Source organism: Plectropomus leopardus, chromosome 16 (assembly GCF_026936395.1).
Source record: "Plectropomus leopardus strain MGB_pleo_1.0 chromosome 16, ASM2693639v1, whole genome shotgun sequence".
NCBI lineage: Eukaryota > Metazoa > Chordata > Actinopteri > Perciformes > Serranidae > Plectropomus > Plectropomus leopardus.
In genome coordinates, this window is record NC_142191.1 from 26,055,423 (window position 1) to 26,077,648 (window position 22,226).

The 22,226-nt window shown below is 39.2% G+C and overlaps 1 protein-coding gene across 5 annotated transcripts in view; it reads right to left on the minus strand.

Moving 5' to 3' along the window:
* Positions 1-22,226, minus strand: part of col12a1b (collagen, type XII, alpha 1b) — a 145,472-nt gene that overhangs the window by 27,246 nt on the left and 96,000 nt on the right. For all 5 annotated transcript variants that reach the window (XM_088089736.1, XM_042503437.2, XM_042503436.2 and 2 more), the window contains 14 exons: positions 21,379-21,508; positions 19,380-19,499; positions 18,268-18,414; positions 17,200-17,316; positions 13,556-13,708; positions 12,509-12,583; positions 10,710-10,849; positions 9,561-9,684; positions 9,328-9,471; positions 8,734-8,898; positions 8,590-8,628; positions 8,354-8,492; positions 5,444-5,586; positions 3,197-3,306 (listed from right to left, as the gene is read on the minus strand). In XM_088089736.1, the coding sequence (XP_087945862.1) occupies positions 3,197-3,306; positions 5,444-5,586; positions 8,354-8,492; positions 8,590-8,628; positions 8,734-8,898; positions 9,328-9,471; positions 9,561-9,684; positions 10,710-10,849; positions 12,509-12,583; positions 13,556-13,708; positions 17,200-17,316; positions 18,268-18,414; positions 19,380-19,499; positions 21,379-21,508 (1,746 nt within the window). The remainder of the gene's footprint in view (positions 1-3,196; positions 3,307-5,443; positions 5,587-8,353; positions 8,493-8,589; positions 8,629-8,733; positions 8,899-9,327; positions 9,472-9,560; positions 9,685-10,709; positions 10,850-12,508; positions 12,584-13,555; positions 13,709-17,199; positions 17,317-18,267; positions 18,415-19,379; positions 19,500-21,378; positions 21,509-22,226) is intronic.

A 22,226-nucleotide genomic window follows, 5' to 3' on the forward strand; every position in this document is an offset into this window, starting at 1 on the left:
TGCACCAACCTCAAAAAACTCAAAAGGTCTTGATCAAGCATTAACATATGTCATACCCAAAGATATGATGCCCCAGTCCCTTTAAGACAGTGTGGTTTCCCTTAAGTTAGTTTATCTGTAGCTGCTCTATTGACAATGAATTGGAAAAGATGTTCTACATTTTCTGTTTCAGAACTGAGTTCACCACAACAGAATAAAGCTAATTTGGGTATAAAAAAGAAAACAAACATTCTGTGAGTCCATAAAATCAGGCTCCCATTCATGGTCTATGGAGCAGCTCCAGACTTTATACCCCATGACATCAGAAACTGAAGACTTTTTGGTTACTGACTTTGAAATAGAATAGCATGTTCGCAAATATTATCTGTGTTTTCCTTGGCCATGGAAATAACATATTAGAATTAAACATTTAGGTGGTGCTCCCCTTTAAGTTTCAGATCCAAAATGTTCTCATCAGTCAGAGCATCTTTGTTTCCCATCAAAGTTACTGGCAAGAATGTTAATTCATTTATCTGCAGTTGGCGTCGATCATCGCCATAGTGACAGAGCTAAAAAGGAGGACCTTCGTTTTAATCTTTGTTTAGTGCCATTGGACCACAGAGATGCTCAGAAACCCTCCAGGTATCTACAACAGACCTCTGCTGTTAAACACATCTGGGGAAGGTTTCACTGATCCATCCGGTGCTGAGTTAGCTGGTTGGTGAAAAATGGCGTGGGGAAAGGGGATTAGCGAAGTCAGACGTGGTGATGTGGCAGACCCTAACATCTTTCAATGAATCTGGCGCAAAAACAAACCCAAACATCAGGTTTAAGCAGTCCTCCTAAATCATGGTTGTTTCTGCAGCACGCTGACAGAGGGTTCAAAATGTCCCAGTCAGCTGTGAAGGTTTGCCAGCCTCTATCTGACAGGCTTTTAAATCTCACAGTTTACAAACAACCCCTCAGTCCAGATAGTTTAATTATCCCTGGAGAATTCAGAGACAGAAAAATCTAGAGTGATGGCAACCAAAGGTTCAACCTTCATGACATGCACGTGTGTGTCGCCCCTGCAGCAGCGTCTTTGAGCATGACACTGATCTCCAGTCAGCTTCCAGGTTTATGGCTCTGACCTCTGACCTCTGAGTGGAGGGAGGAGGCAGATAAAAGAAGAATTTCACCCTCAGGGATCAATTCTGTATCACTTTCTTTTTCTCTCTTAAGATCCTAAGAATTTAATCACAACTGAAACAAAAATGTATTGAGGTTTTCTGAAAGCATTCCTCCGAAAAATTTCTTGAGAGAAAATGCAGAGAAGGCGAAGAGGAAAAATACACCCTGCATCAAAAAAATAAAGATGCCCAGAGCATCAGCTGTCACTTAAGCACAGCAGGTGATATCTAAATCACTAACTGTCTCCTCCAGTATTAGAAATTGTCAAGTGAGACATCCTGCTGACACTGACATCTCACCCCGCAGCAGACACAGCGGTCAAAGTGCATGCTGGGAGGTAAAACCACAAAGCAGCAAGAATTCCCTTGTGGTCAGCTACCAGAGTCAAAGACTGAGCGCCTGCCCTCTGAAACCTCTCCTGAGCCCAAAGGAGAGAGAGACGGATGGAGAAGAAGCACCGCCTTCCTGCTGGCGCTCTTCAGCCGCTCTGATGTAATTGTTTAATAGCAATAGCAGTGACCCAATATTTTCCAGGCGAGCGTCCCAGCAGGGACTGCAGTGCATTCTTAACGGTCTCCCCCTCACAGAGGAGCTTATGGATCCTTGTGAAACTTTGTCATATTGTTGCACGGCTGTTCACACTGCTCTCTCCAGCAGCACGTCTTATAAATGAGTGTCGTTATCAGCAAGCAGCTCTGACCTCCACTATAACGCATTTCCTCTGATTGGAAACTGTCCTTACAGCCAGAACGTCTCTGATTCACATCAGGCCAAAGAAAAGTTTTTACAGAACCAAAGAAAAGACAGCTTGTTTTATTACAGCTGCACTAACCACAATTTGTGTTTCTTATGTTGGCTGTGTGCTGGATTGTGTCGTAAAATCATGCTGCCATTTTGGCAAGGACTTTCTCTTGAAAAAGTTCAATCTCAAGAGGCAACTTTTTTGAAGACATTCCACAAAAACTGGCACACAGACAAACTGATAGCCTAGAAAGGCTGGTTTTTTGACATACGACCAAAACCTTAAAAATATTGTGGTCACCAGGTAGGTAACCCATAACACTTTAAAGTTTAGGTAAATTAGTCTAATCTTGCAAAATGGAATAAAAATCTATTTTACAATGATTTTTATGTTATGAGAGTTGACTTTGAAATGGCTCCAAAATTATGGTTAGTGTTGTAAAATTACCTGCCTTGTTCTCCTTAATTTGGTTTTAATCTTCTTTTTTTTTTTTTTTTTTTTTAAAGAAAAAGTGGTTCATGCTCTATCTGTAAACTCGACCTTCAATATGCAAAACTCTCATATAAAATGATTACATAAGAGGCACAAACTGGATCTACTGGTGAATGTACATTTGGGGTAGTGAGTCTCTTGACACTTAAATTTCACATAAAAATCATTATCATCCATCACTTCACCTCTGGAGGATTATTTAAATAAATCAAACGTGAGTAAGACTGCCTGTTGATCATTGTGCAATGAGGATGGCCGACTCTATCAGTCCATCCAGAGAGTTAAACTGGATGTAATCAACGAAAAAAAAACGCAGCCTCACTTTGCAGCGCTCGAGCCTCGCTGCTCTGCCCTGCATTTTACAACCTGCAGAGAACCATCTGTTTGTCTGAGCCTACATAACTCTTCAGGAACACGCCTGTAGTTGCATGTGAGGTGCTCTCACTGTAATATACAACACATTTGGAATCTCAGGTATCCACAGTATCTGTATGACCTCGGGACGTCCAGCAAGAACAAAGCGGAGTGATTCTATTGATGTGTCACGCCCCGGTCATGCCTAGAACTGAAAAACATTATATAATGCGAAAGACACATTTGACTTTCAGCTTGGTTCAATTCGACTTAACTATGATTGAAAACCGATATACCCACACGGACTGCTGTCAAAGCATCTTTTCTGCCCATTAATTGGCATCTGCTCAATGCAGCAGGTTTGTCAGTTTTGTCTTGAGTGTCTCCTTTGGAGTTTATCCAGCACTGATCAACAACCTACAGTTTGTGTGTGCTCTAAATACTTATGCTGGTTCTTACCTTGTGGAAGCTCCCATGGAAGATCGTCTTCACATGTTCATTGTCAAATGTGGCTCTCTGGATCTCGCCACGTGTGTCTTTGTTGTAGAAAGACACAGTCTGGCTGGAAGCTGAGCAGAGAGACAAAAAGAGACCGTGGTTAAATATTTAAAGAAACTGCCCTCAGCAAAGAGTGTTAAGTTTTTGCATTATTCGCACAAACATTATTTAAATTGTCATGCAAACTCCTGAAAATAGACCTGGATTTTATCCGTCACTCAAATGTAAAAATGTCAAATCATGCAAAAAAAAATAAATAAAGAAAAACATGTTTACATAAGAAGAACAAATTGCTGCTACTGATGCACAAGCAGTTTGGGCAGTTTCCTGCTTCCTTTGGCTGTGAGTTTTTCTGTCTTGTACAATAGCTGGTTCCTGAAAATAAGGCTGAGCACCATCAAAATTTTATTTTAATTCTTCCAGAGGTTTGCCAGTTGAAAACATCAAACCTGCATCTCTGACTAAGTACACAAATAAGTTAATAAATCCCTTGTGTGCAGAGCCCAGCTGCGCACATGCCCCTTGAATAGGGTTGTAGTTTGCGAGGTTGCCGTGACAGATGTGTTAAAATTGTATGTAATGTGCAGAATTTGCGCAAATTGTGTTTCATAAACAATCTGGCAACTTGGGTGACAAACTTAAAAAAATTACAGACTGGTGTGTGACGATTACATAGAAATAAATTTGAGGGCAATGCAAATGATGGGAGTTTACTGGGAGAAATAAGCAGGGCATTGGGAGATGGTCAAATCGCTGCAAAAGAAAACACAATTCTGCAGGATCTTGCTCGGCCCTAAGGTGATATGAACTTATTTGTTTACTTCAACAAATCTGGGAGACTTACGAGAGACTAATTAAAAAAGAATGGTCAAAACTGGAGAAACAGGGATGATTTCATATTTAGTCAACAACATGGATCATGCTCCAAAACCACTGGATCCCACACGTTATAATGCGACTCAATAGCATCTTTCATTAGAGCCTCCCTACCCACCTGATCGGGAAATTATCAGCCCAGCTGTTATCTTTAGTAATAAGCCACATAGATTTGGGTCTGCAGGGGCCTGTTACACCTACTGGTAGGTACAGAAGGCCACTATCAGCCCTTTTAGTGGCTGTTGCCAGTGAGATTTTGCTTTCACTTCTCTTAGGTTTGGGCGCTGAAACGATGTGGAAGGACAGCTCTTCTGACAGTTTAATTTCATGGCCTGATAAGGGTATTCTCAGCCTAATAGTGGGTGTTGCAGCCCCTACTAACCCCTATCTATGACACTTATCACTGCTGATAATGGCCATTTAATGGCCTGATGACAGACAAATTGGTCTCCTTGCCTAATGAATGGCCACATCTTTCAAACTCCTGAGGCAAACTTAAAGTAAAAAACTGTAGTCTTTAACTCAGACAATGCTAATAATATATCTGTGAGATCATCAAGATTATTTTGCAAATCTCAGTGCATAAATGCACTGAGATTTCAATTGTGAGTTGTCATAATGTAATGTATCAAAATCCCCAAAATAGTACTGTAATATTGATTTCAAACTTAGTCCCTATCACTAGTTCCCAGCTTTAAAGTAAAAGTTTGACATTCTGGGAAATACAATTATTCCCTAGCCGGGATTTAGATGAAAGGACTCATACCACTTTGATTTTTGTATGTTAAATATAAAGCCGGTGCCAAGGGATGGTTAGCTTAGCATAGCAAAAACACTGTTAACAGGAGGAAACATTTACCATTGACTGTCAATTCTCTCATTTAATTCTTTGCCAGAAAGTGAATAAGAATATTTCCCAAAATGCCAAACTATTCCTTTAATAATGCATATTGTTTCTCCCTGGGGGATCTGAACCTTGGTGTCGTCCAGGGGTTGTTACTCAAGAACCAGAACAATCGTCACTGGAGGATTGCCATTGAAGCCCAGCATAAAGTCCTGCTGACAGGCTGAAACAGAGGCTTTAAAAGAACCAGCTGAGCCGGGCCGAGGACATGAGATTCTTGTGGTAAAAAGGAGTCGGCTCGGTTATCAACTGAGACCGAAGCAGCCGGAGGGCCACAGCCGGCTCATTACACCCCACTCAACTCTTTTCATGAACAGACACAATGAGGCACAGCTGCTTCACATCCACTCACACATTTCCATGCTATTTTCATGCCAATACCCAGTACACACACACATCACTGGATAAGAAAAGAGGATGTTATTTACGGTCGATAGTGACGCCGGTCTCTGGCTTGTGATCTTTGGTTGACACCTGCCAGATGTCGAAGGCCTCTTTGGGCGAGTCGGGCAGGAGGCGGAACATCAGGATGATGGTGTAGGCCTGGGGAAGACCGTCAGGGTGGACCTCTCTGCAAGAAATGACATGTCAAGATAAAAATCCAGACTGACTGAGAGCAGCAGGGATGTTAAAGAGAACAAAGATAGGTAACAGTGAGCATTGGTAAAATGGAACTGTAAAATATTGCATAAATATTGCACTGTAAAGTTTATTAAATACTATACTTAAGTACAAACTCAAGACACTTGTACTTTGCTTGCGTCTTTCCTTTAATGCATATTTATACTTTTAAGAGGAAAATTTTGTAAGTTTTACCATTTGTCTGACTGTAGTTACTTTACAGATTATAACTTTTCATCCCCTTGCTGTCCAGAGAAAACTATTATTTATTTTGAAATATGTCATTTAGTTTGTTATAAACTGTGATAAATATGATGATCTAATATAATACGATGCATTGCCTTAGACTGAACAGTTTAGGAAGGAGTTAAAATTAGCACTCTACACATCTACAGCCGTAAAATGCAACACACACATCACTTACAGTAATAAAAGGGCAACATGGAGCATTTTATTGCACAATGATTACTTTAAGCTTTTGATTGTAAGTACATTTTGCTGATTATACTTTTATACTCAAATAAGGTGTTCAATACATGACCTTTGCTTGTATTTAAGTATTTTCATTGTGTGGTATAAGTGCTTCTACATCAGTAAGGGATCGGAATACTTCTCTAAAATGTATTCATGCATGAACAGAATCAGAGCACCTGAGTACACCAGGCGAAGCTTATTGGAAATGAAGACAGGTGACACATTCAAGAAAGTAAGAAATATTGGCTTTCAGAGCCAACAGATTTTAAAAAGTAGGTTATAGCTGTTGTGAGGCTGTCAGTCATATCAGTCGATCTTAACCCTACATACACGACCATATTTTAATGGTTAGACTTGTTTTTAAACTTAGCGTACTAATAAATCTCTTGTAATGAAGTGTTGCTACTTCTACATGAGTAACAGGATTTTAATAATGTTTCCACCACTGGATCTTTTTTTTTAATATATCAAAGCAGGATGTTTCCCATTTGTCCCTCTGATGTCACTACACATCTTGGAAAGTCGAACTTGGTAAACAGTCAGAACTCAAGCTGTTTTCCACCACTTTGGTGTTGCATGTGATTGTCTGGATACGGGACGCCTTTGTTGGGTGGTGGCCAGTATTAACAGTCTAGTTCGCGGCTGGGTTTGCACTCAGTGGCCTGATGGACGCTTCAGAGAGGAGGAAGGAGGGAGACTGTGCTGTGTCATGACCTGCAGCTCAGTTGCTGCTGCATGACTTCACAGAGCATCGTAAATCCACTGACCCAGTTTGTAAAGAGAATGAGCTCAAACAGTCAGGACACAGCTGGGCAGGAATTGTATTTTTGACATATTTTGTGAGGGTTTTTTTTTTTTTTTGCATTTCAATGTCATGCTACCAACAGACCACAAAAACGATTCACAAAAAATAAATCAGTGAATCATTCAAATGGTGGCTTCCACTCTCATTTGTTGAACCATTACTCAAGGGGAGGAACTGGAACAGTGCACAATAGTCATGCTAAGTTATCTTTGTTAGTTCATTAGCTCAGCTGACAGTCTAATCTACCCATTGTAAGCAGGCCACTGTTCCACTAGCTTTAAACAGACAATGTAGTTTCTTTTAGAGGCTTTTTAAAATGTCTCATGAACATGACATTTAAGTCTTCTGTCCCAAGACTTATGTGTATCTTCCTCTGTACTGGGCAACACAAATAAAACAACAGTTAGCCTCCTTAGTTATTATTCAGCAGCTTCCCATCTGGCCACCAATGCCAACAGAGTTTGCAATATGATTGAATTTAGGTTGTAACGTCGGAAGACAAACTTCAGTGTTCGGACAACATCTAAAGTCAACATCAGTATCACATAGAATACTGACGACAGACGATGTTGACATTTTGATAGTTTCAAGTTGTGTTATTAAGTAACCATAATCCAATGTCTTCCAAACGTCTCATACCAACGTCATCTTGATACAAAATAATTACATTTAGTCGCATGGTATGGAAAATCAGCCAAACATTATTAAAGGTAATGTCAACACAATGTAAAATTCTAATGTCATTTGAGGTTTGCAATATCGTCAACATGATTTTATTGCAACCAAAATTTAACATCTGTACGATGATGACAGTCCAATGTATTTCTTACTTCATATTGACACCCGGTGCCAGCTACGTTAGAGAAGTATTTTTCTCATTTTCAAAACTTCATCAAAGCTGTTGTTGGATACTAACAAAGAAATTATTGTATTATTTGTTGCTAAAAAGTTTGAGTACTTACATTTCACTATCTAGTGCAGCAGTAGTTACCCAATTATCAGCAAATAAAGAGAACAAGAGTCTAACCTGGACTTAAGAATGAACTGAGGCTCTCGGTACCAAAATGAATAAACTAGCCAAGACACTGACCTCATAGAGTCATGCCATGTCATTTTCTACAATTAAGAACCACTAAGTAGAAAAGCTACAAAGTAGCAACATTACAAGATAATTACTGCATGACAAGTAAAATATTAACACATTCTGATGTGTTTAATAAATGCAACTGCTACCAGGGGTTTTTAATTTACCACCACCTGTTGTATTACATCATCACTATGAAGTAATTTCAGCCCCCAGAGCAGTTTTCCTTTATGACATACTTAAATCAATATAATGACACTGATTGCCCAACCTTCCCCAGAGAAACAAAATATAAAAAAAGAAAAAAAGAACTGCTAACAACACAAGACAAAAGTGCTATCATGTGAGACTCACAGTGTGGGCTGAGTCAGGAAGGCGTTTTTGTGGAGTCTGTAAGCTGTGTAGCTGTTGAAGGAGCCCGGCTCCATAGAGACACCTTTAACATAACTGTAGGTCTTCTCTGTCAGGTTGAACGCCTCAAGCATCCTGAAGCCTGAAACACAGGAGTTCGGGACAGTTTTAAAAAAAAATGAGCGATTTAATTTCTTAGCTAATTAATTTATGCTTTCTACATCATTGTTTGGACTTACCAGGTGAAGTGAATCCATTAAGGAAAATCAGGGGACATGCTGTGGAAACAAGAAAGAAGGACATTCAAAACAATTTGCCCTAAATTCAGAAACCTTGACCAATTTTCAGGCTATTTTGTTGCAGTAAATATTGTGCTAACTTACTCGATGATGCAGTTTCACAAATGAAGGTAATCAGGTTTTCTTTGATGGTGTCGAAAGCATCAAAGTCGTCCACAACGAAGACATGTCTGTCACTGGGTTTGCTGCCAATCGACTGTAACTCGACGAAATCCACATCAGCAACACCGATGGAAAAAACACTGTAACCTGGAGAGAGGATGTAGAAATCAGTGAGAAAACAAACTAACAGACTGGTTAGTAAATTAAGAGGCCACAGGACACTGGTATGACTTCAGCCTCCAGTTGCCCCTAACTCTGTGAAATTATCCCAGAGCGAGGGAAACCATCTGCACAAATGTGAACCAGATCAGTCTCAGTAATGTGCATTACATTACATTAGATTGGCACAAGCTGTTTGTCTTTAGTCTGTTAACATTAAGTAATTGTCCAACAAACTAGTCCTTGGTGCTAAGAGCTCACACTGCCCTCTTTTCTAACAGGTCACTTGACTTCAGCTGTCATGGGAAACATTTATGGAGTCATGAAGAAGTTAGTAAAAATGGGATTCAGGTCCCATATTGACTAAGATCCGGTTGTATGTCCTTGTGATAAATCGTGGATCCTTTTGGTTGTTACCTGCGTGCTGCAGCTTGGCAGCGTTCTTTTTCACCTCGTCCTGAGAGCGTCCATCAGTAATCGCCACGACTACCTTTGGCACGTTTCTCCTCATTCCATTTTCAACAGAAAAGGCCTTCTCATAGGTGTGTTTCAGTGCCACTCCTGCACAATCAAGGAAAACTGTGTCAGAAAAACAACTGGCTGTCTGATGGATGGTCTTTGTCACTGCGGCACATGTTGTGTGATCGAACCTGTCTTGGTGTTTCCTCCTCTGTAGCGGATCTGATTAGTTGCAGACATGGCAATACCTTTGTCCAGATATGCGTTCAACCTGTACTCTGTCTTTGCGTCATCGCTGTATTGCACAAATGACACCTGTTTGGAAAGTCACATTGCCGATATTAGCAAGAAGTTAGGTCAAGCACAGTTAAATATACAATGTCAAAGTTACAAGAATACTTTTGTATATTGCAACACAAATAGAAATGTGTTATTATGTACGAAGATTTAGAACATTTGGTTAGAATTCAGTCAGTGTCAGCGCTGGAAATATAAAACACAAAAGAGTAACATTAATATAGATAAATATACCCAATAAGAAAGCTTTTAAAATTGTTTCATGGCATATAACTGAAACAGGAAATATTCTTCTTCCAGCTGTAATCGTTTTTTGGATTAGTAAACAGAGTCCCAACTTAGGAAACAGGTTAGAAATGTTTTTTATGGTGCAGCAAACAAAATATTTCTTTATCCAGATGAACACAAGAGTCTTTGGGAGTAAATGATAAACTGCTCTAAACTGCTAGAGGCATTTTTGAACATACTTGACATACTCAAATATTATGATAACACATGGATTAGTGCTACTAATCCATCCTACCATAAAAGTATTTTTACAACATTATCATGTTTGATACAGTAACACCATCCAAAAATATTCAGTCAATTCTCAGATGATTTATAATCTTGCACGTCTTCAAATGACTTGCATTTACTTTATTGTTGCACATTTGGTATCAATATACCATTACATACATTTTCTCTATCAGTTTAAAATCAAATACTTATTGTATGGCTTGTCTACAGGATTTGTTTAAAAAACATTGTATTATTCTTTTAACTTTATTTTCATTTTCTCTTTTTCCCTTTTGCCTTTTTATATTTCTTTTAACTGCTGCTGTTCATGTTTGTTTTTCCTTGTTGAATTTTTATGATTACATGTGACTGAATCTTTTCATACTGTGAAAGACTTTTATGAGACCCACGGCTTCCCCTTCCTCCCCTGCACACATCCACTGAGCTATATTACTGTATGTTTTAATTGTGAAAATAAAAATGAAACTATTGTATATGTATGGATTCAGAGCACATCAATGTCTTGCTATATAATTCATACAAACCTGCATTCCTGAAGGTCCAATGACATCGAAGGCAGAGATCATGCCGGAGACAAAGTGCACGACCTTGGTGAAGCTCTCCTCGCCGATACTCCAGGATCCGTCAATGAGGAACACTACATCTGCTTTGGCACCTTTGCACACTGAGGCAAGAAAACAACAAGTCAATATGGAGCTTTAAAAGTCCAGTGGCCAGACCTCATGGGAGCATCACAAACACCAGCAGAGAAAATGGCATTGTCACAAAGCATAATCATCATTTGCGAGCTGGCGCGTGTTAGAAAAAAGTCATCTTAAACAAAAAAAAAAAGGATTGAGAAAAATGACGAGATGGGGTCTATGTATAGTAATTATGGGCTTCACTGAAAAAAAAATAACGCAGGCAAAACAAAAACAAGCAACATTTGGTCACCAGAAGGGTTGAAATTGAGTTCTCGTTAATGGGCTCCTCTCAGATAAAAACGAATTGGGCAAAAAGGCTTTGAATAATCTTTGCCTTATGTGATGCAGCATACTTTGTAATTTTCTCTATCTTTTCCTCCCAGATTTAAAAAACAAGTTTTACACAATACAAGGCACAAACAGATTCCTTGGACAGGTCTATCTTCCTTTTAAGGGGCGTGTTCCCCTTCCTGCGCCCTACAGGGCCAGCAGCACATGTGGCAGCTATTAATTCACCGCTGGCACAAGTGGGACCCAGAGGAAAAAGGCGTTCAAACCATTGCTTCAGCCAAAACTCTGCATTGAGGAGTTTCCAATCAGAGCTGAGCTTGAATGAAAAGACTTGATCCATTCAGTCATGAGATGATCCAGGTTTTCCTCATAGTGGTTAATCGGGATGTTGGATTTGCTGTTTCTGAATGTGGCACTGCAGTTTTTAGTCCTGGGAGCATCTCCTCTGCTTTCTTAAGCATCCCACACTCATGCTTTCTCTAACTCTCAGATTACATACTTCTGTAGTTATACTATGCTATATTAGGTGCATAAGTGTGTTCACACTAAGACGTATGGCAAAATGCAGTCAACAAACTGTCTCTTTTTTGGAGCAGTTTGTCTCCTGACAGAGAAAGTTCAGTAAAAAACAACAAGACAAGATAGCTTTCTCCATTCTGGACTCTCTGGCTTAGTGTTTCCTTAAGGCTCAGCTCTGCCAGTCAAAGGTGTAAAACAGTGTGTCAAAGTTCACTGAAGTTCAATTTAGCATGGAAAATTCTCAGATTAACTTAACCCTTTTGAGCAAGGACACAATTTGTGTTGTTCTCTTGAAATCTATTGATTTTTTTGATTGATTGATTGATTATAAATACATGATTTTAAATTCCGGTGCGATCTGGCTGTCGGCACCACAACATTCAGCATTTAAACTTGCAACCTTTGACAACTGCAGGTAAGTTTTTAACAGTGTTTGATGCACTGCAGTTGACCAAAAAACTAACTATCAAGCCTGTAAACCAACTTAAGCAGTATGTTTTTCCTGGTAGATGTTTGTTTGGTCGCTTGCTCAGACAAGATGCAACACAACATGTGTCCATATTTATAGATTGCGAGGACACATTAGCCAGAAAGCTAAAGTGGGCTGTTGATTAAAGTCTGAAGCTTCTCTAATGTAGATCAGTCTTCATGAATGTCGGCCTACAATAGAACAAGATCCTTACTGCTTTATGCAAATTATAATAACTGCATTGTAACTGGTGTATTCACAGTCATGGGTACCATCAGGAAACACAGACCTGTATGCTGTAGAAAAAAAAACGAACTATAGCTTCAGCTGGACTTTAATTGAGAGCAAAGAATTCACTTACCTGCCCATGCTGGAGGGATGGTGGGTGGAGGGGTTGGGGTTGGTGGGAGCGTTGGAACTGGAGTTGGCTTCACCACTATGAGAAACAAAAACAGTTACAAACTGCCATCAACATATTTGTAATAAATACAGAACAACAGTAAACATGTTGTGTGATGAAATCATTGTTTTGGATCAGTGCTGTGAGGTGATGTAACTCAGTGTTTGTATAATGCAGAGAGTCTGAATCATGCTTCATATCTCAGACACCACGGTGCACATTTTGACTGGGCGTGTTGGAAAGATGTAGCTTGTTAATACAGTCTTGTTTGCTTTTATAAATGTGACGTGACAGGCTCTGGGGGGTTTTATGTCTGTTTTTCCATCAGAGATGTGGAAGCTGCTGGTTGATGTTCATAAAAACATGAAAAAACATTAAAATTAATTCACTTATATGTCATATAATTTCTCAAACATTTCCAGTTTGATTTTCATTAAACATTTGATTAGAAAAACAGACATTCTTCATTTGTCTTCAATCACATAAGTACATTGCTAAACATTTACAGAAAAATAATACAATCAAGTAAAAGAAAATCTGCAATTTGTAATTGCATTGTTCATATCTAAACACAGAAAGTCTAATTTATTCCAGTGTCTTTCTTATACTTTATTTTATGTCTTAGATTCAATGAGCATTTGTCTCTAATATAATGTAGGCACAATGTTTTAATGTTAGTACCAATTAGGTGAGGCCAGGTATGGTAAAAGTACAAAGTAGCAGAAAACATAAATACTCAACTAAAGTACCTCAAAACAGTGCTTAAGTACTGTACTTGAGTGAATGAACTTGGTTACATTCTACCACTCATTATTGTGGGATTCAGCAGACTTATGCTTAGTTTCAAACATTTCTTTTAGTTTCACCAGAATTTTCCCTAGGCTAATTTTCTCTCCACCTTTTGAAAAAACATCTGCATAATAATAGATAAAAACCTCCAATCCAAGTGTTACATTTCAGTGACGATTTAAGTGATACAACGACTTCATATGATTTTGCAAAACTTACATGTTCTCTCTTTGGCGCTGACTCCTGGCCCTTCCAGATTTGGGGTCTGGACAAAGACAGTGGCGGTGTAGAGTGCATCAGGAGAGAGTCCGTCAAAGCAGTACTGAGGCACACCGGCAGGGATGGTTATCTCATGTTGCCCTTTACTAGAGGCTAAAGGGCAAAGGAAAAAGATTTGTTAAATGCCTTTATTATATTATGTAATTTAAAAAAAGACTTGTCACGTAAACACTCTCTTTGCAGAATATTTACACACTTTTTGAGCATGCACAACCACTTTAGTTAAGTCAAAGATGCTCTATTAAAAAGACGCTCTGCCCTCTCATCCCTTGATAGGCACTTAAGTGTTTGATCAAACTTTTCAGATCTTTCCAGAGTCAAGTGATGTTAACAATTTTGTGGAGTAAACAGAAAGTTCACCCAATAACTGTATATTGTGATAAAACTGCTACTTCAGAAGACTAAAAAGACTAAACAGATTACTAGTGGTGCAGTATGCATATTATAAACCTAAACAAGACACCATATCCCATCACTTATTGTTCATTTAAACATTTTTGCAGGAATTGTCAATCTGAATAATTACATTTAAGGGAAACATTGACTCATGTACTGTCACTGTAGCCACTGAGTGAAAGAGGTAGAGACATTGTGAGGCAGAGGAGGTTCAGTTTGTACTGGATGACTTAAAAGTGGCAGCTTCAGCCTTGTAAACCACACCCAGTGTGTTTTATATCGTTTTTTAGCTCTGAATCATCATGAAAGATTAATATATGTGGTGAAAAGTAAGATATTCATTCAGTATATGTATCTCCAGGGGTATGATAGCATTAATTATAATTACCAGTGAGTCAAAGATTACTTCCCCAGGTGCTTACATTTTTGGCTTTTAAAAGGAACAACTGGGCGCGTTGGATTATAATGTTGGCAACTTCAGGCTGTATTTTAGCCTCACATTTTTTTGTTTTGCAGCATTTTGCGGTTCCTGTGCTCCATTTCAGTCTGTATGCTTTTAATTTATTGAGAAATACTTGCTGAGTTTCACACATTTGGCATCTTAAAAGTTCTTTTTTAAATCTCAACAACTTGGTTTCAAATCTTCAGTTTTTCTCTGTAACATTAAAGTCCCTCTATATTCGTGTTGCTTATTCCTACTTCACTTGATGCTGGGGGTGTTTGCTGTTCATACTCTAGATATGAAAACAGCTCTCACATTAGAAACAAATTACATATCTGGGAGGGATGTTTAAAGATTCATAATGACAGTAATGCTGTGCTCACACTACAAGTGACACAGCAACAGGCTTCAAGTAATTTTCAATAGAAGCTGGTGAAGCTACAAACTAATACTCGACACTTGTCATTGCTTACAGGCATGAAGCGCTACAAACCAAAGCTGACCTGCCTGTAGTTTTTCCAATGATATTTGTCATTTTGTGGCAAATAGCAGACATGAGCCTGTGACGACAAAACTCCTTTATTGGGCGCTTCAACAGCAATTTTGTGATAATGTCGCCGGTCATGCTGTTGCATTGACCCTCGTAGGAGGAAAGCAGAATAACAATCAAAATAAAAACATTTAGATACTATTGAAGGATTTAACACACAAAGTCATCTACTTCATCATCTTCATCAGGGAAAAAGATCTCAGACACAGACTGAAAATTCTCATGTTTAATGTCATAATGTTTGAGAAAACTGTTTTTTGTGTACGCCAGTTTTGCTCATTTTAGGAAACTGTTATGAGAAAATACGTATTCAGGGCCTTTTAAGTTGTGTATTCCGATAGCTTTTCTTGTTCATGAATTCAATTTGTCTTATTTGCTCTACAACACTTCTGTAACTCTCATTTTGTAAAATATTCAATCAATGCAGTTAAACTGGCATTACTGGTAAAGTTGTGTCCATTACAAGCCACCATCATACAGGGAAACACTTTATTTGAGCCTTTGGGCTTTTTTCCATTTGTAGTCTTGTCACTGTTGCTGTAGTTTCTGTTTTGTTGCTAACAGCAGACAAATAAAAGATTAGTTAATGTGGCTGTAATTCTACAGAAAGCACTCAACCTTGGCAACATCTCTGCAATGAGCAAACTTAACAGCTGACCCTTGCAGTGAAATGTTTATATCTCTGCACGGCTGGGCAGTGATATATTGAAAATAAGGTTTCCTATTTACACTGTGCATTCTAGTAAACACAAACAAACAAACCATGTTTATTGCAGACAGCTGCCATAGATGATGATTGCTGTTTTCCAGTATTTTGGGCTCACCAAATCAACTCTTAAGTAAGAAGGATTGCATCATTCTCTGTCAAATGACCCTGGTGATGCAATACTTTCAGGATAAGCTCTGTAATATCAACAAGTCACTTAAATTGTTCTGGAAAAACACATGCCACTTGCTCATATCTACTCCAAAACAGTGGCCCACATTTATCAAGATAGAAGATACACAAAGATTTTTAAAAAGAGTGATGTTGACAAAATATAATCCCTGAGATATTTCAGCTGGTTATTAGATAACTCTTTAAAAATTGGCAGCCACATCTTCCTCTGACTAGTGTTTCCATTGCTTTTAAAATATGAAGGAAATCTCAGTGGAGAAGACCTCACGATTCGCTGCTCAGAGTTTTTCCACCTCTTACCATCATCTCGAAGCGCTGTTTGCCTTTCCACTTGAGAACAAACAGTTGACTGATTTGTTGACTTGAGAGCACAGTCTGCTGCCTCTCACTGGGACGGACTCTCAGGCAGAGGATTTCTGATCCTCTGGTAGTGGTTAGAGCTATCATCTGACTCACGCTAGCAGACCCATATTTGTTCTGGCAACCCGTCACAGCGGGTCTGAATGACTAATGATTACCATATAGATATTTAAATATGGATGCTCCTTTCCTGGTTTTTCCCTTCTCTTTAACCGCTAACCCGTGTCCATGTGCGAATATGAACCAGATGGGTTACAAAGACCCTGCAGTAATTGAAAAGGATGTAATCTTTGCAGACAGAGACACGATTAAAGCCTGGTGGTCGGACGCTTTCAATCCACGCCAAAACTTGCATCCTGCTTTGAGTAATAATCACAAGGAGGAGGCCGAAAGATAAACAGTCTCTGAAAGGAGAAAAAAAAGTCTAGACATGATCCCAATGGTCGACACAGTCTACTAAACGCTGTGAAGGATCTGTAGCATCCATGGCCACATAGGTGACCTCATCTGGAGATATGCCTCCTAACATCTGCTGGGAGTCTTATTGCACAGATCACCGCATGCATCACCTTAAACAAGTCACCTCCGATCAGGATCTGAGTGTTCAAGTGGACCACACCACTGGTTTCAGGTGCACACATAAATTGAATGCATCTGTTGCAGGTTTTGCAATTAGTAGGGACAGTTGCTGCCGCTATTCAAAGTGGAATTAAATAACCACTGACAAAAAATACCAAGCAACAACTTTGATAACTGCTGAGGTTGTTCATCAAGTGAGAATGCAAAAAATGTGGGGGTTTTGGCTTCCAAAAAGGATACGCCACTGCAAAGACTCTGTTAATCAAGATTTATATCACATGGAAATAAATGGAAACCAATGGCTGCATTCAAAAACATTCAGGGAAAAGAGGTATATAGTGAAAATGGAGGAGACTTACGGTCCGCAGGGTTGAGTTTGATGCGGTACGAAGTGGCTGCCCTGTGAGGACTCCATTTGATGCAGAACTTGTCATGGTCGACGTTGTAGGTCTCAATGTTGGTCACGTTGAGGAACACTGCAGAGAAAAGATATTAACATTTCAGCCAATAAAACAAACTTTGAAACACTTTAAAGTGTAAGTTGCTATTTGTTCATATGTTGCATTTCCAGATTTTTGTTTAAAAAGATTTTGCCCCGGTGTATGTAGACTTCAGATCGTTTCAGACAGATGCATTTTTAATGTCCTGTGCCACTGAAAAATCGTCTTAACCTTAAAAAGACATTTAAAGGGCCAGATACACCCAAGTTAAAGAAACAAAAATTTTCTCTGATCCTTGGTGGTATGTGCCAACACAAGTAGCTTCTGAGGTTTAGGTATCTCCACTGCTAATGCTTTCAGGTGCCACTCCAACAGAGTGGCAGTACCCATGTTAACTGGGACAGTGTTTCTGGAATGGCATGTTGCTGTTGAGTTATTCAATTTTACATTTCGAGTGCTTTTCACTAATTTTTGTAATGTTTCAATACACCATAAACCAGAGTTGTTTGTCATTAAGGATGGGTCCAAGACAGATCAGGTTTTTTAAGGCAAATCCCCAACCTGTGGGGAAAGTCAAAGTCAAGTCACAAGTCTTCATAAGGAAATTTTAAAAGTCTGTGCGCACTCTGAATACATATCACAGACTATATAGTGGTTTAAAAAAGCTGAGACAAACTGCTTTGACTACTTGATGGTGTTTTTGCAATCTAAAGTTATATGTAAAGTCAAGTGTCAATGTTTTGTTTTTTCACAAAAATCCAACAAAAGTCTAAGTTTTAAGTTTTAAGTCACTGCTGCCACAAATAAAACTCCCTTAACTGTACTTGTATGTACTGTATTTGGCATGCAGAAACATCAGCAGTGGAGCAACAGCACAAGTAGAGCAAAACCATCTGCTTAGCTAGATGGCATAAATGAGTAAATGTGTCATGATTTGGAACATTTCTTGACAGTAGAGCTCTTTTCACACACAATAACTGTACATACGTGTTGTTCCTTGCCCAGGGAGCGGGCTACTCATGCCGCCGACGTACTGAGCCACCACTTTAAGATCATAGGTGGTTCCAGGCAGCAGGTTGTGCAGTGTGTAGGAGGTCACATCGCCCACAAAGAAATCTATGGGCTGGTTTGTGCCTGGAAAGATAAAAGCACGAGAACTGAAAGAGAGAATGTGCAGGAGTGAATTATGTATAATTACTGGAGCTGTTGTCAGTGTGTAACTAAACCAAACACTCGCACTCATCTCACAGTCAAAAGACAAACATCAAAGAATGTTTGTGGAGCCATCACAGCTATCTGGGAAGCATTTTGCAGATGGTAACTCGCAGCAGAAGCCAAGTTCAACATCGGCCCATTCATGCACAAATTCTTCACAATCTGAGTGAAACAATCCCTACTCAAGATCTGCTTACCAGCAATTTCCTGAGTATCACACTGACTTTAATTTCAGGCTTTAAGCCAACACGAATGAGAGAAGCCCTAAAAGTGCTATGGATGAAGTCATAACAGCTACTGAGCTTACATGTCAGCAGATCCATCTCCAACTGAGCAAACTCTGTCAGCTGATGAAGACCATGTGATTGACTCATGAGCTCCAGAAGAAGCTAGTAAGTGGACCTTGAGATTGAAGTTGTTTTAAACAGGTGTCGATGAGATCTTTAGCTCCAGATTTCACACTTACCACACCATTTTATTAACACATATTTAACAAAACATAATGTGTCACTTGGAGGTTTTTTTTTATATTTCTAAGGGATATGTAAAAATACTTGCTGTGCAGTCATTACAGCAGTTGAAAAACATTATTTTTCTGCTTTTTTTTTGTTTATTTTATTCAAAGAAGCAGTTCCAATGTTTCCTCGATTTAATCTTTCTCTTAATTATTAAAAATATCGAAGAGTTTTAATCTCAGGGCATCCAAAAAGCATTTAAAGAATCAATCTGCTCATAGCTCAAAATACATAATTCAACAAATAATTCAAAAAGTGTTTCATTCTAAACAAACAGCCCGAAAGGTTTAGGCACCAATGCCCTAAATCCTCAGTCAACCTTTATCCACATGTTTTTACCAGCAAAAAGCATGTGATGGATAGTCTCACCTTGAGGAGCGTAGATGAGTCTGTATCCCTGGACGGGAGCTGACACCGGGTCCCATGCCACCCGGAATCTGGTGTACCACTCATCTGAGACACGAAGGTTTCTGGGACTCAACAGGCCAACTGCGACAGAGAGGAGACCCATGTCATCAAGCAGGCTGTGGAAATGGCTATATTTCCATTTCCACATTATTTGACTGGAGGTGAAGTGAGCTGGAACTTCAGATGTTTAGGTCTGTTGTTTTAGGTCTACTGTATTAATTTGGCAACAAGAAAATTTTTTAAAACTTATTTCTGATTTGACTGGTGGAAATGTTTTTGTTTTTTTAAGGGTTTCCCATTAAATAAGTGACAGCATCTTAAATTGGGAAGCCTGAAAGGCGAATTGTTTGTTTTAATCACAATGTCAATTCATCTAAATGAAACAAGTTACAGTGTATAAAAAGTACCTGCCTGAAGCTTAACATTATCACTTAAATGTCAAAGATTCAGTCAGTGGCTGGTATTATGAGGAAGCATTTTTCTTCTTATAAACAATTTTGCACACGTTTTAAGTTAACCTACAAAATTTTGAACAGAGCAAAAAGTCGAAAAAACGGTCAAATGGGAGAAAAACTTCCACATTAATGAAAAACTGACATCTGTTTTGTTAAAAATCACTGTTATACTGATAACTTTGTTAAAATAAGTGACATTTTCTGAGCTTTTTTTTTTTTTAAATCAAACATTAAAACGCCACACTAAACAAGCTCCTGGCTCAACATTTCTATCTCTTCCATTGTTGCTGATGTATTCCCCTTCCATCTATTAACGAAAGTCATAATATGTGATAACACTCAGGCTCAGAGTAAGCAGAGCGGCTGCTAAATTCTGACTTGGACTAATGCCTGAAAGCGCCTGGCACATTTTCTGCAAGTTTCTATTGTTTGTGTAACTAATGCTACCGCTCACCAGTAAAGTGCTCTCCCAGTTTGGCTCCTGTGAGATCCCAGTGGTCCGAACTCCTCACACTAACACGTGTTGGCACTGTTGACTAATGTACGTCTACTGTATTTATTTTCACTGCACAGACTCCTCTCTGCAGGACTGCTGGCCTGCAGAGCCACGGGCTGTCGGTGTTTAACTCAACTGTTGCATCAGCAGCAGGAGGCTTCGAGAGAACGAGCCGTGACACTGAGTTCACAGGTTCAATCCCTTCAACAGACTGTGTAACCACAGCAAGATACTGATGCAGTCGCAGATGCAGGGAGGTCTCACGTCTTACTTCTTTCACTCTCATATTAAATGTGTTAAAGCCAACTGGAGTGCATCTTCTTCCGATTGTACGCTACTTATAAGGGGCACTTTTTATTCCCATATTACAGATAAAACAACATTCTTAAAAGGAATTCTCCACGGAGAGTTTCTTTTATCAAATACTTATCTACTTTAAGTTTGAAAGCTAGCTCTAAAAGTATGTTCCACTCATATTTTCTTCACAACAGAGCTGAATACATGACGTCTGTGGCACAATCAGCTCCTCATAGCACTGAAGTTCCACTGAAAGTTGTGTATTTGTGATCTAATGGCAAGGTGACATTTGTTTGTAACATATTTATATGGATTGATGGTGGAGAAGTGCTTCAGGAGTTTTTGCAGATGTGTTGAGAAACCTGCTGTATAGTTAAATCTGCCTCTGCAAAATTACTGTAGCAAAGTCTGAAGTTATGTCTGCACAGGAGGCCTTTCAGTCATCTATCTTATGAACAAACACACTTCTTTTTAAAACTCCACTGCTACAGGCTGCAGTTTAAAGTCTACTCATGCTTTACACATGTAAAGCTTTAAGCCATTGTCCCCTTTACGTTTTAACAGTTTATAGTGTTAGCCTCAGAGCACTGCCAAAGCACAAAGTACTGTGCTTGACCGCATCCTGTGTAGACAAACAGAGTACTGAAGCTGCTCCTAATCCTGCTGCTTTCACTATAACATCTGAATCTGTTTTACTGTGTGGCTGCCTCACCTGTACGTCCATTTCCATTGAGAGACCCTCCGGGACCCTCTGGGTAGATGGCCTCTATAGTGATGTTGTACGGAGTGTCAGGGAGCAAATTCTGCAGCATGGCATTGTTTCTGTTTCCTGGAACCGAAGTCTGAGGATCAAAACACGACCGAGTCAGAGGTTTTCAGACACAGAAGAAAAGTTTTCAAGCAAGACTGTTTTTACATCCAGAGAATCCTAAGTAACAGGAAGGTTACATAGAGATGTTGTGACAGCCCTGTGCTCTGTTTGTGCCTTGTTTTGCTCTGCTGTTGCAGGTAATTGGTATGCAGGGAGGGTCATTTAGGCTGACTGGGAGAACCTGAGCCCAGTGACTCCAGTCACTTACAAAAGCTGCCACTTCATGGATAAACTCTCAATGTGCTGTGTTTGGTTTCTTTACCATTTTTCTACTGAAATTTGCATTACATAATTTGATTTTTGCAATTTATGCTTTTATGCATAAATCAATATAAACATTTCTGGTGTCTCTTGATCAAATGACAAAATGGGGGCTTTGAGATTTTAACCAGCAAAATCAGGCTATTGTGAGTTTTTTCTGACACAATTTTGAGAACTGAAATGTCATAAATAAAGTGAGTACAAGAGACTGACCAGCGACCCCTGTCCATAAGACTTTCTAGTGTGCAAGAACGTTGTACTAATTGTCTGTGGCCAAATGTATTTTTCAAACTGGTTAAACACTTTTACACAATTTTAATACTACTTAGTTGCTATTAGTCTTTTCCCCTTACGCAGATCAAACTGATGTATAAATGCCCCTGAACTTCCCTTTCATCAATAACTGAGAGCATGAGTAGTCCCTGTGT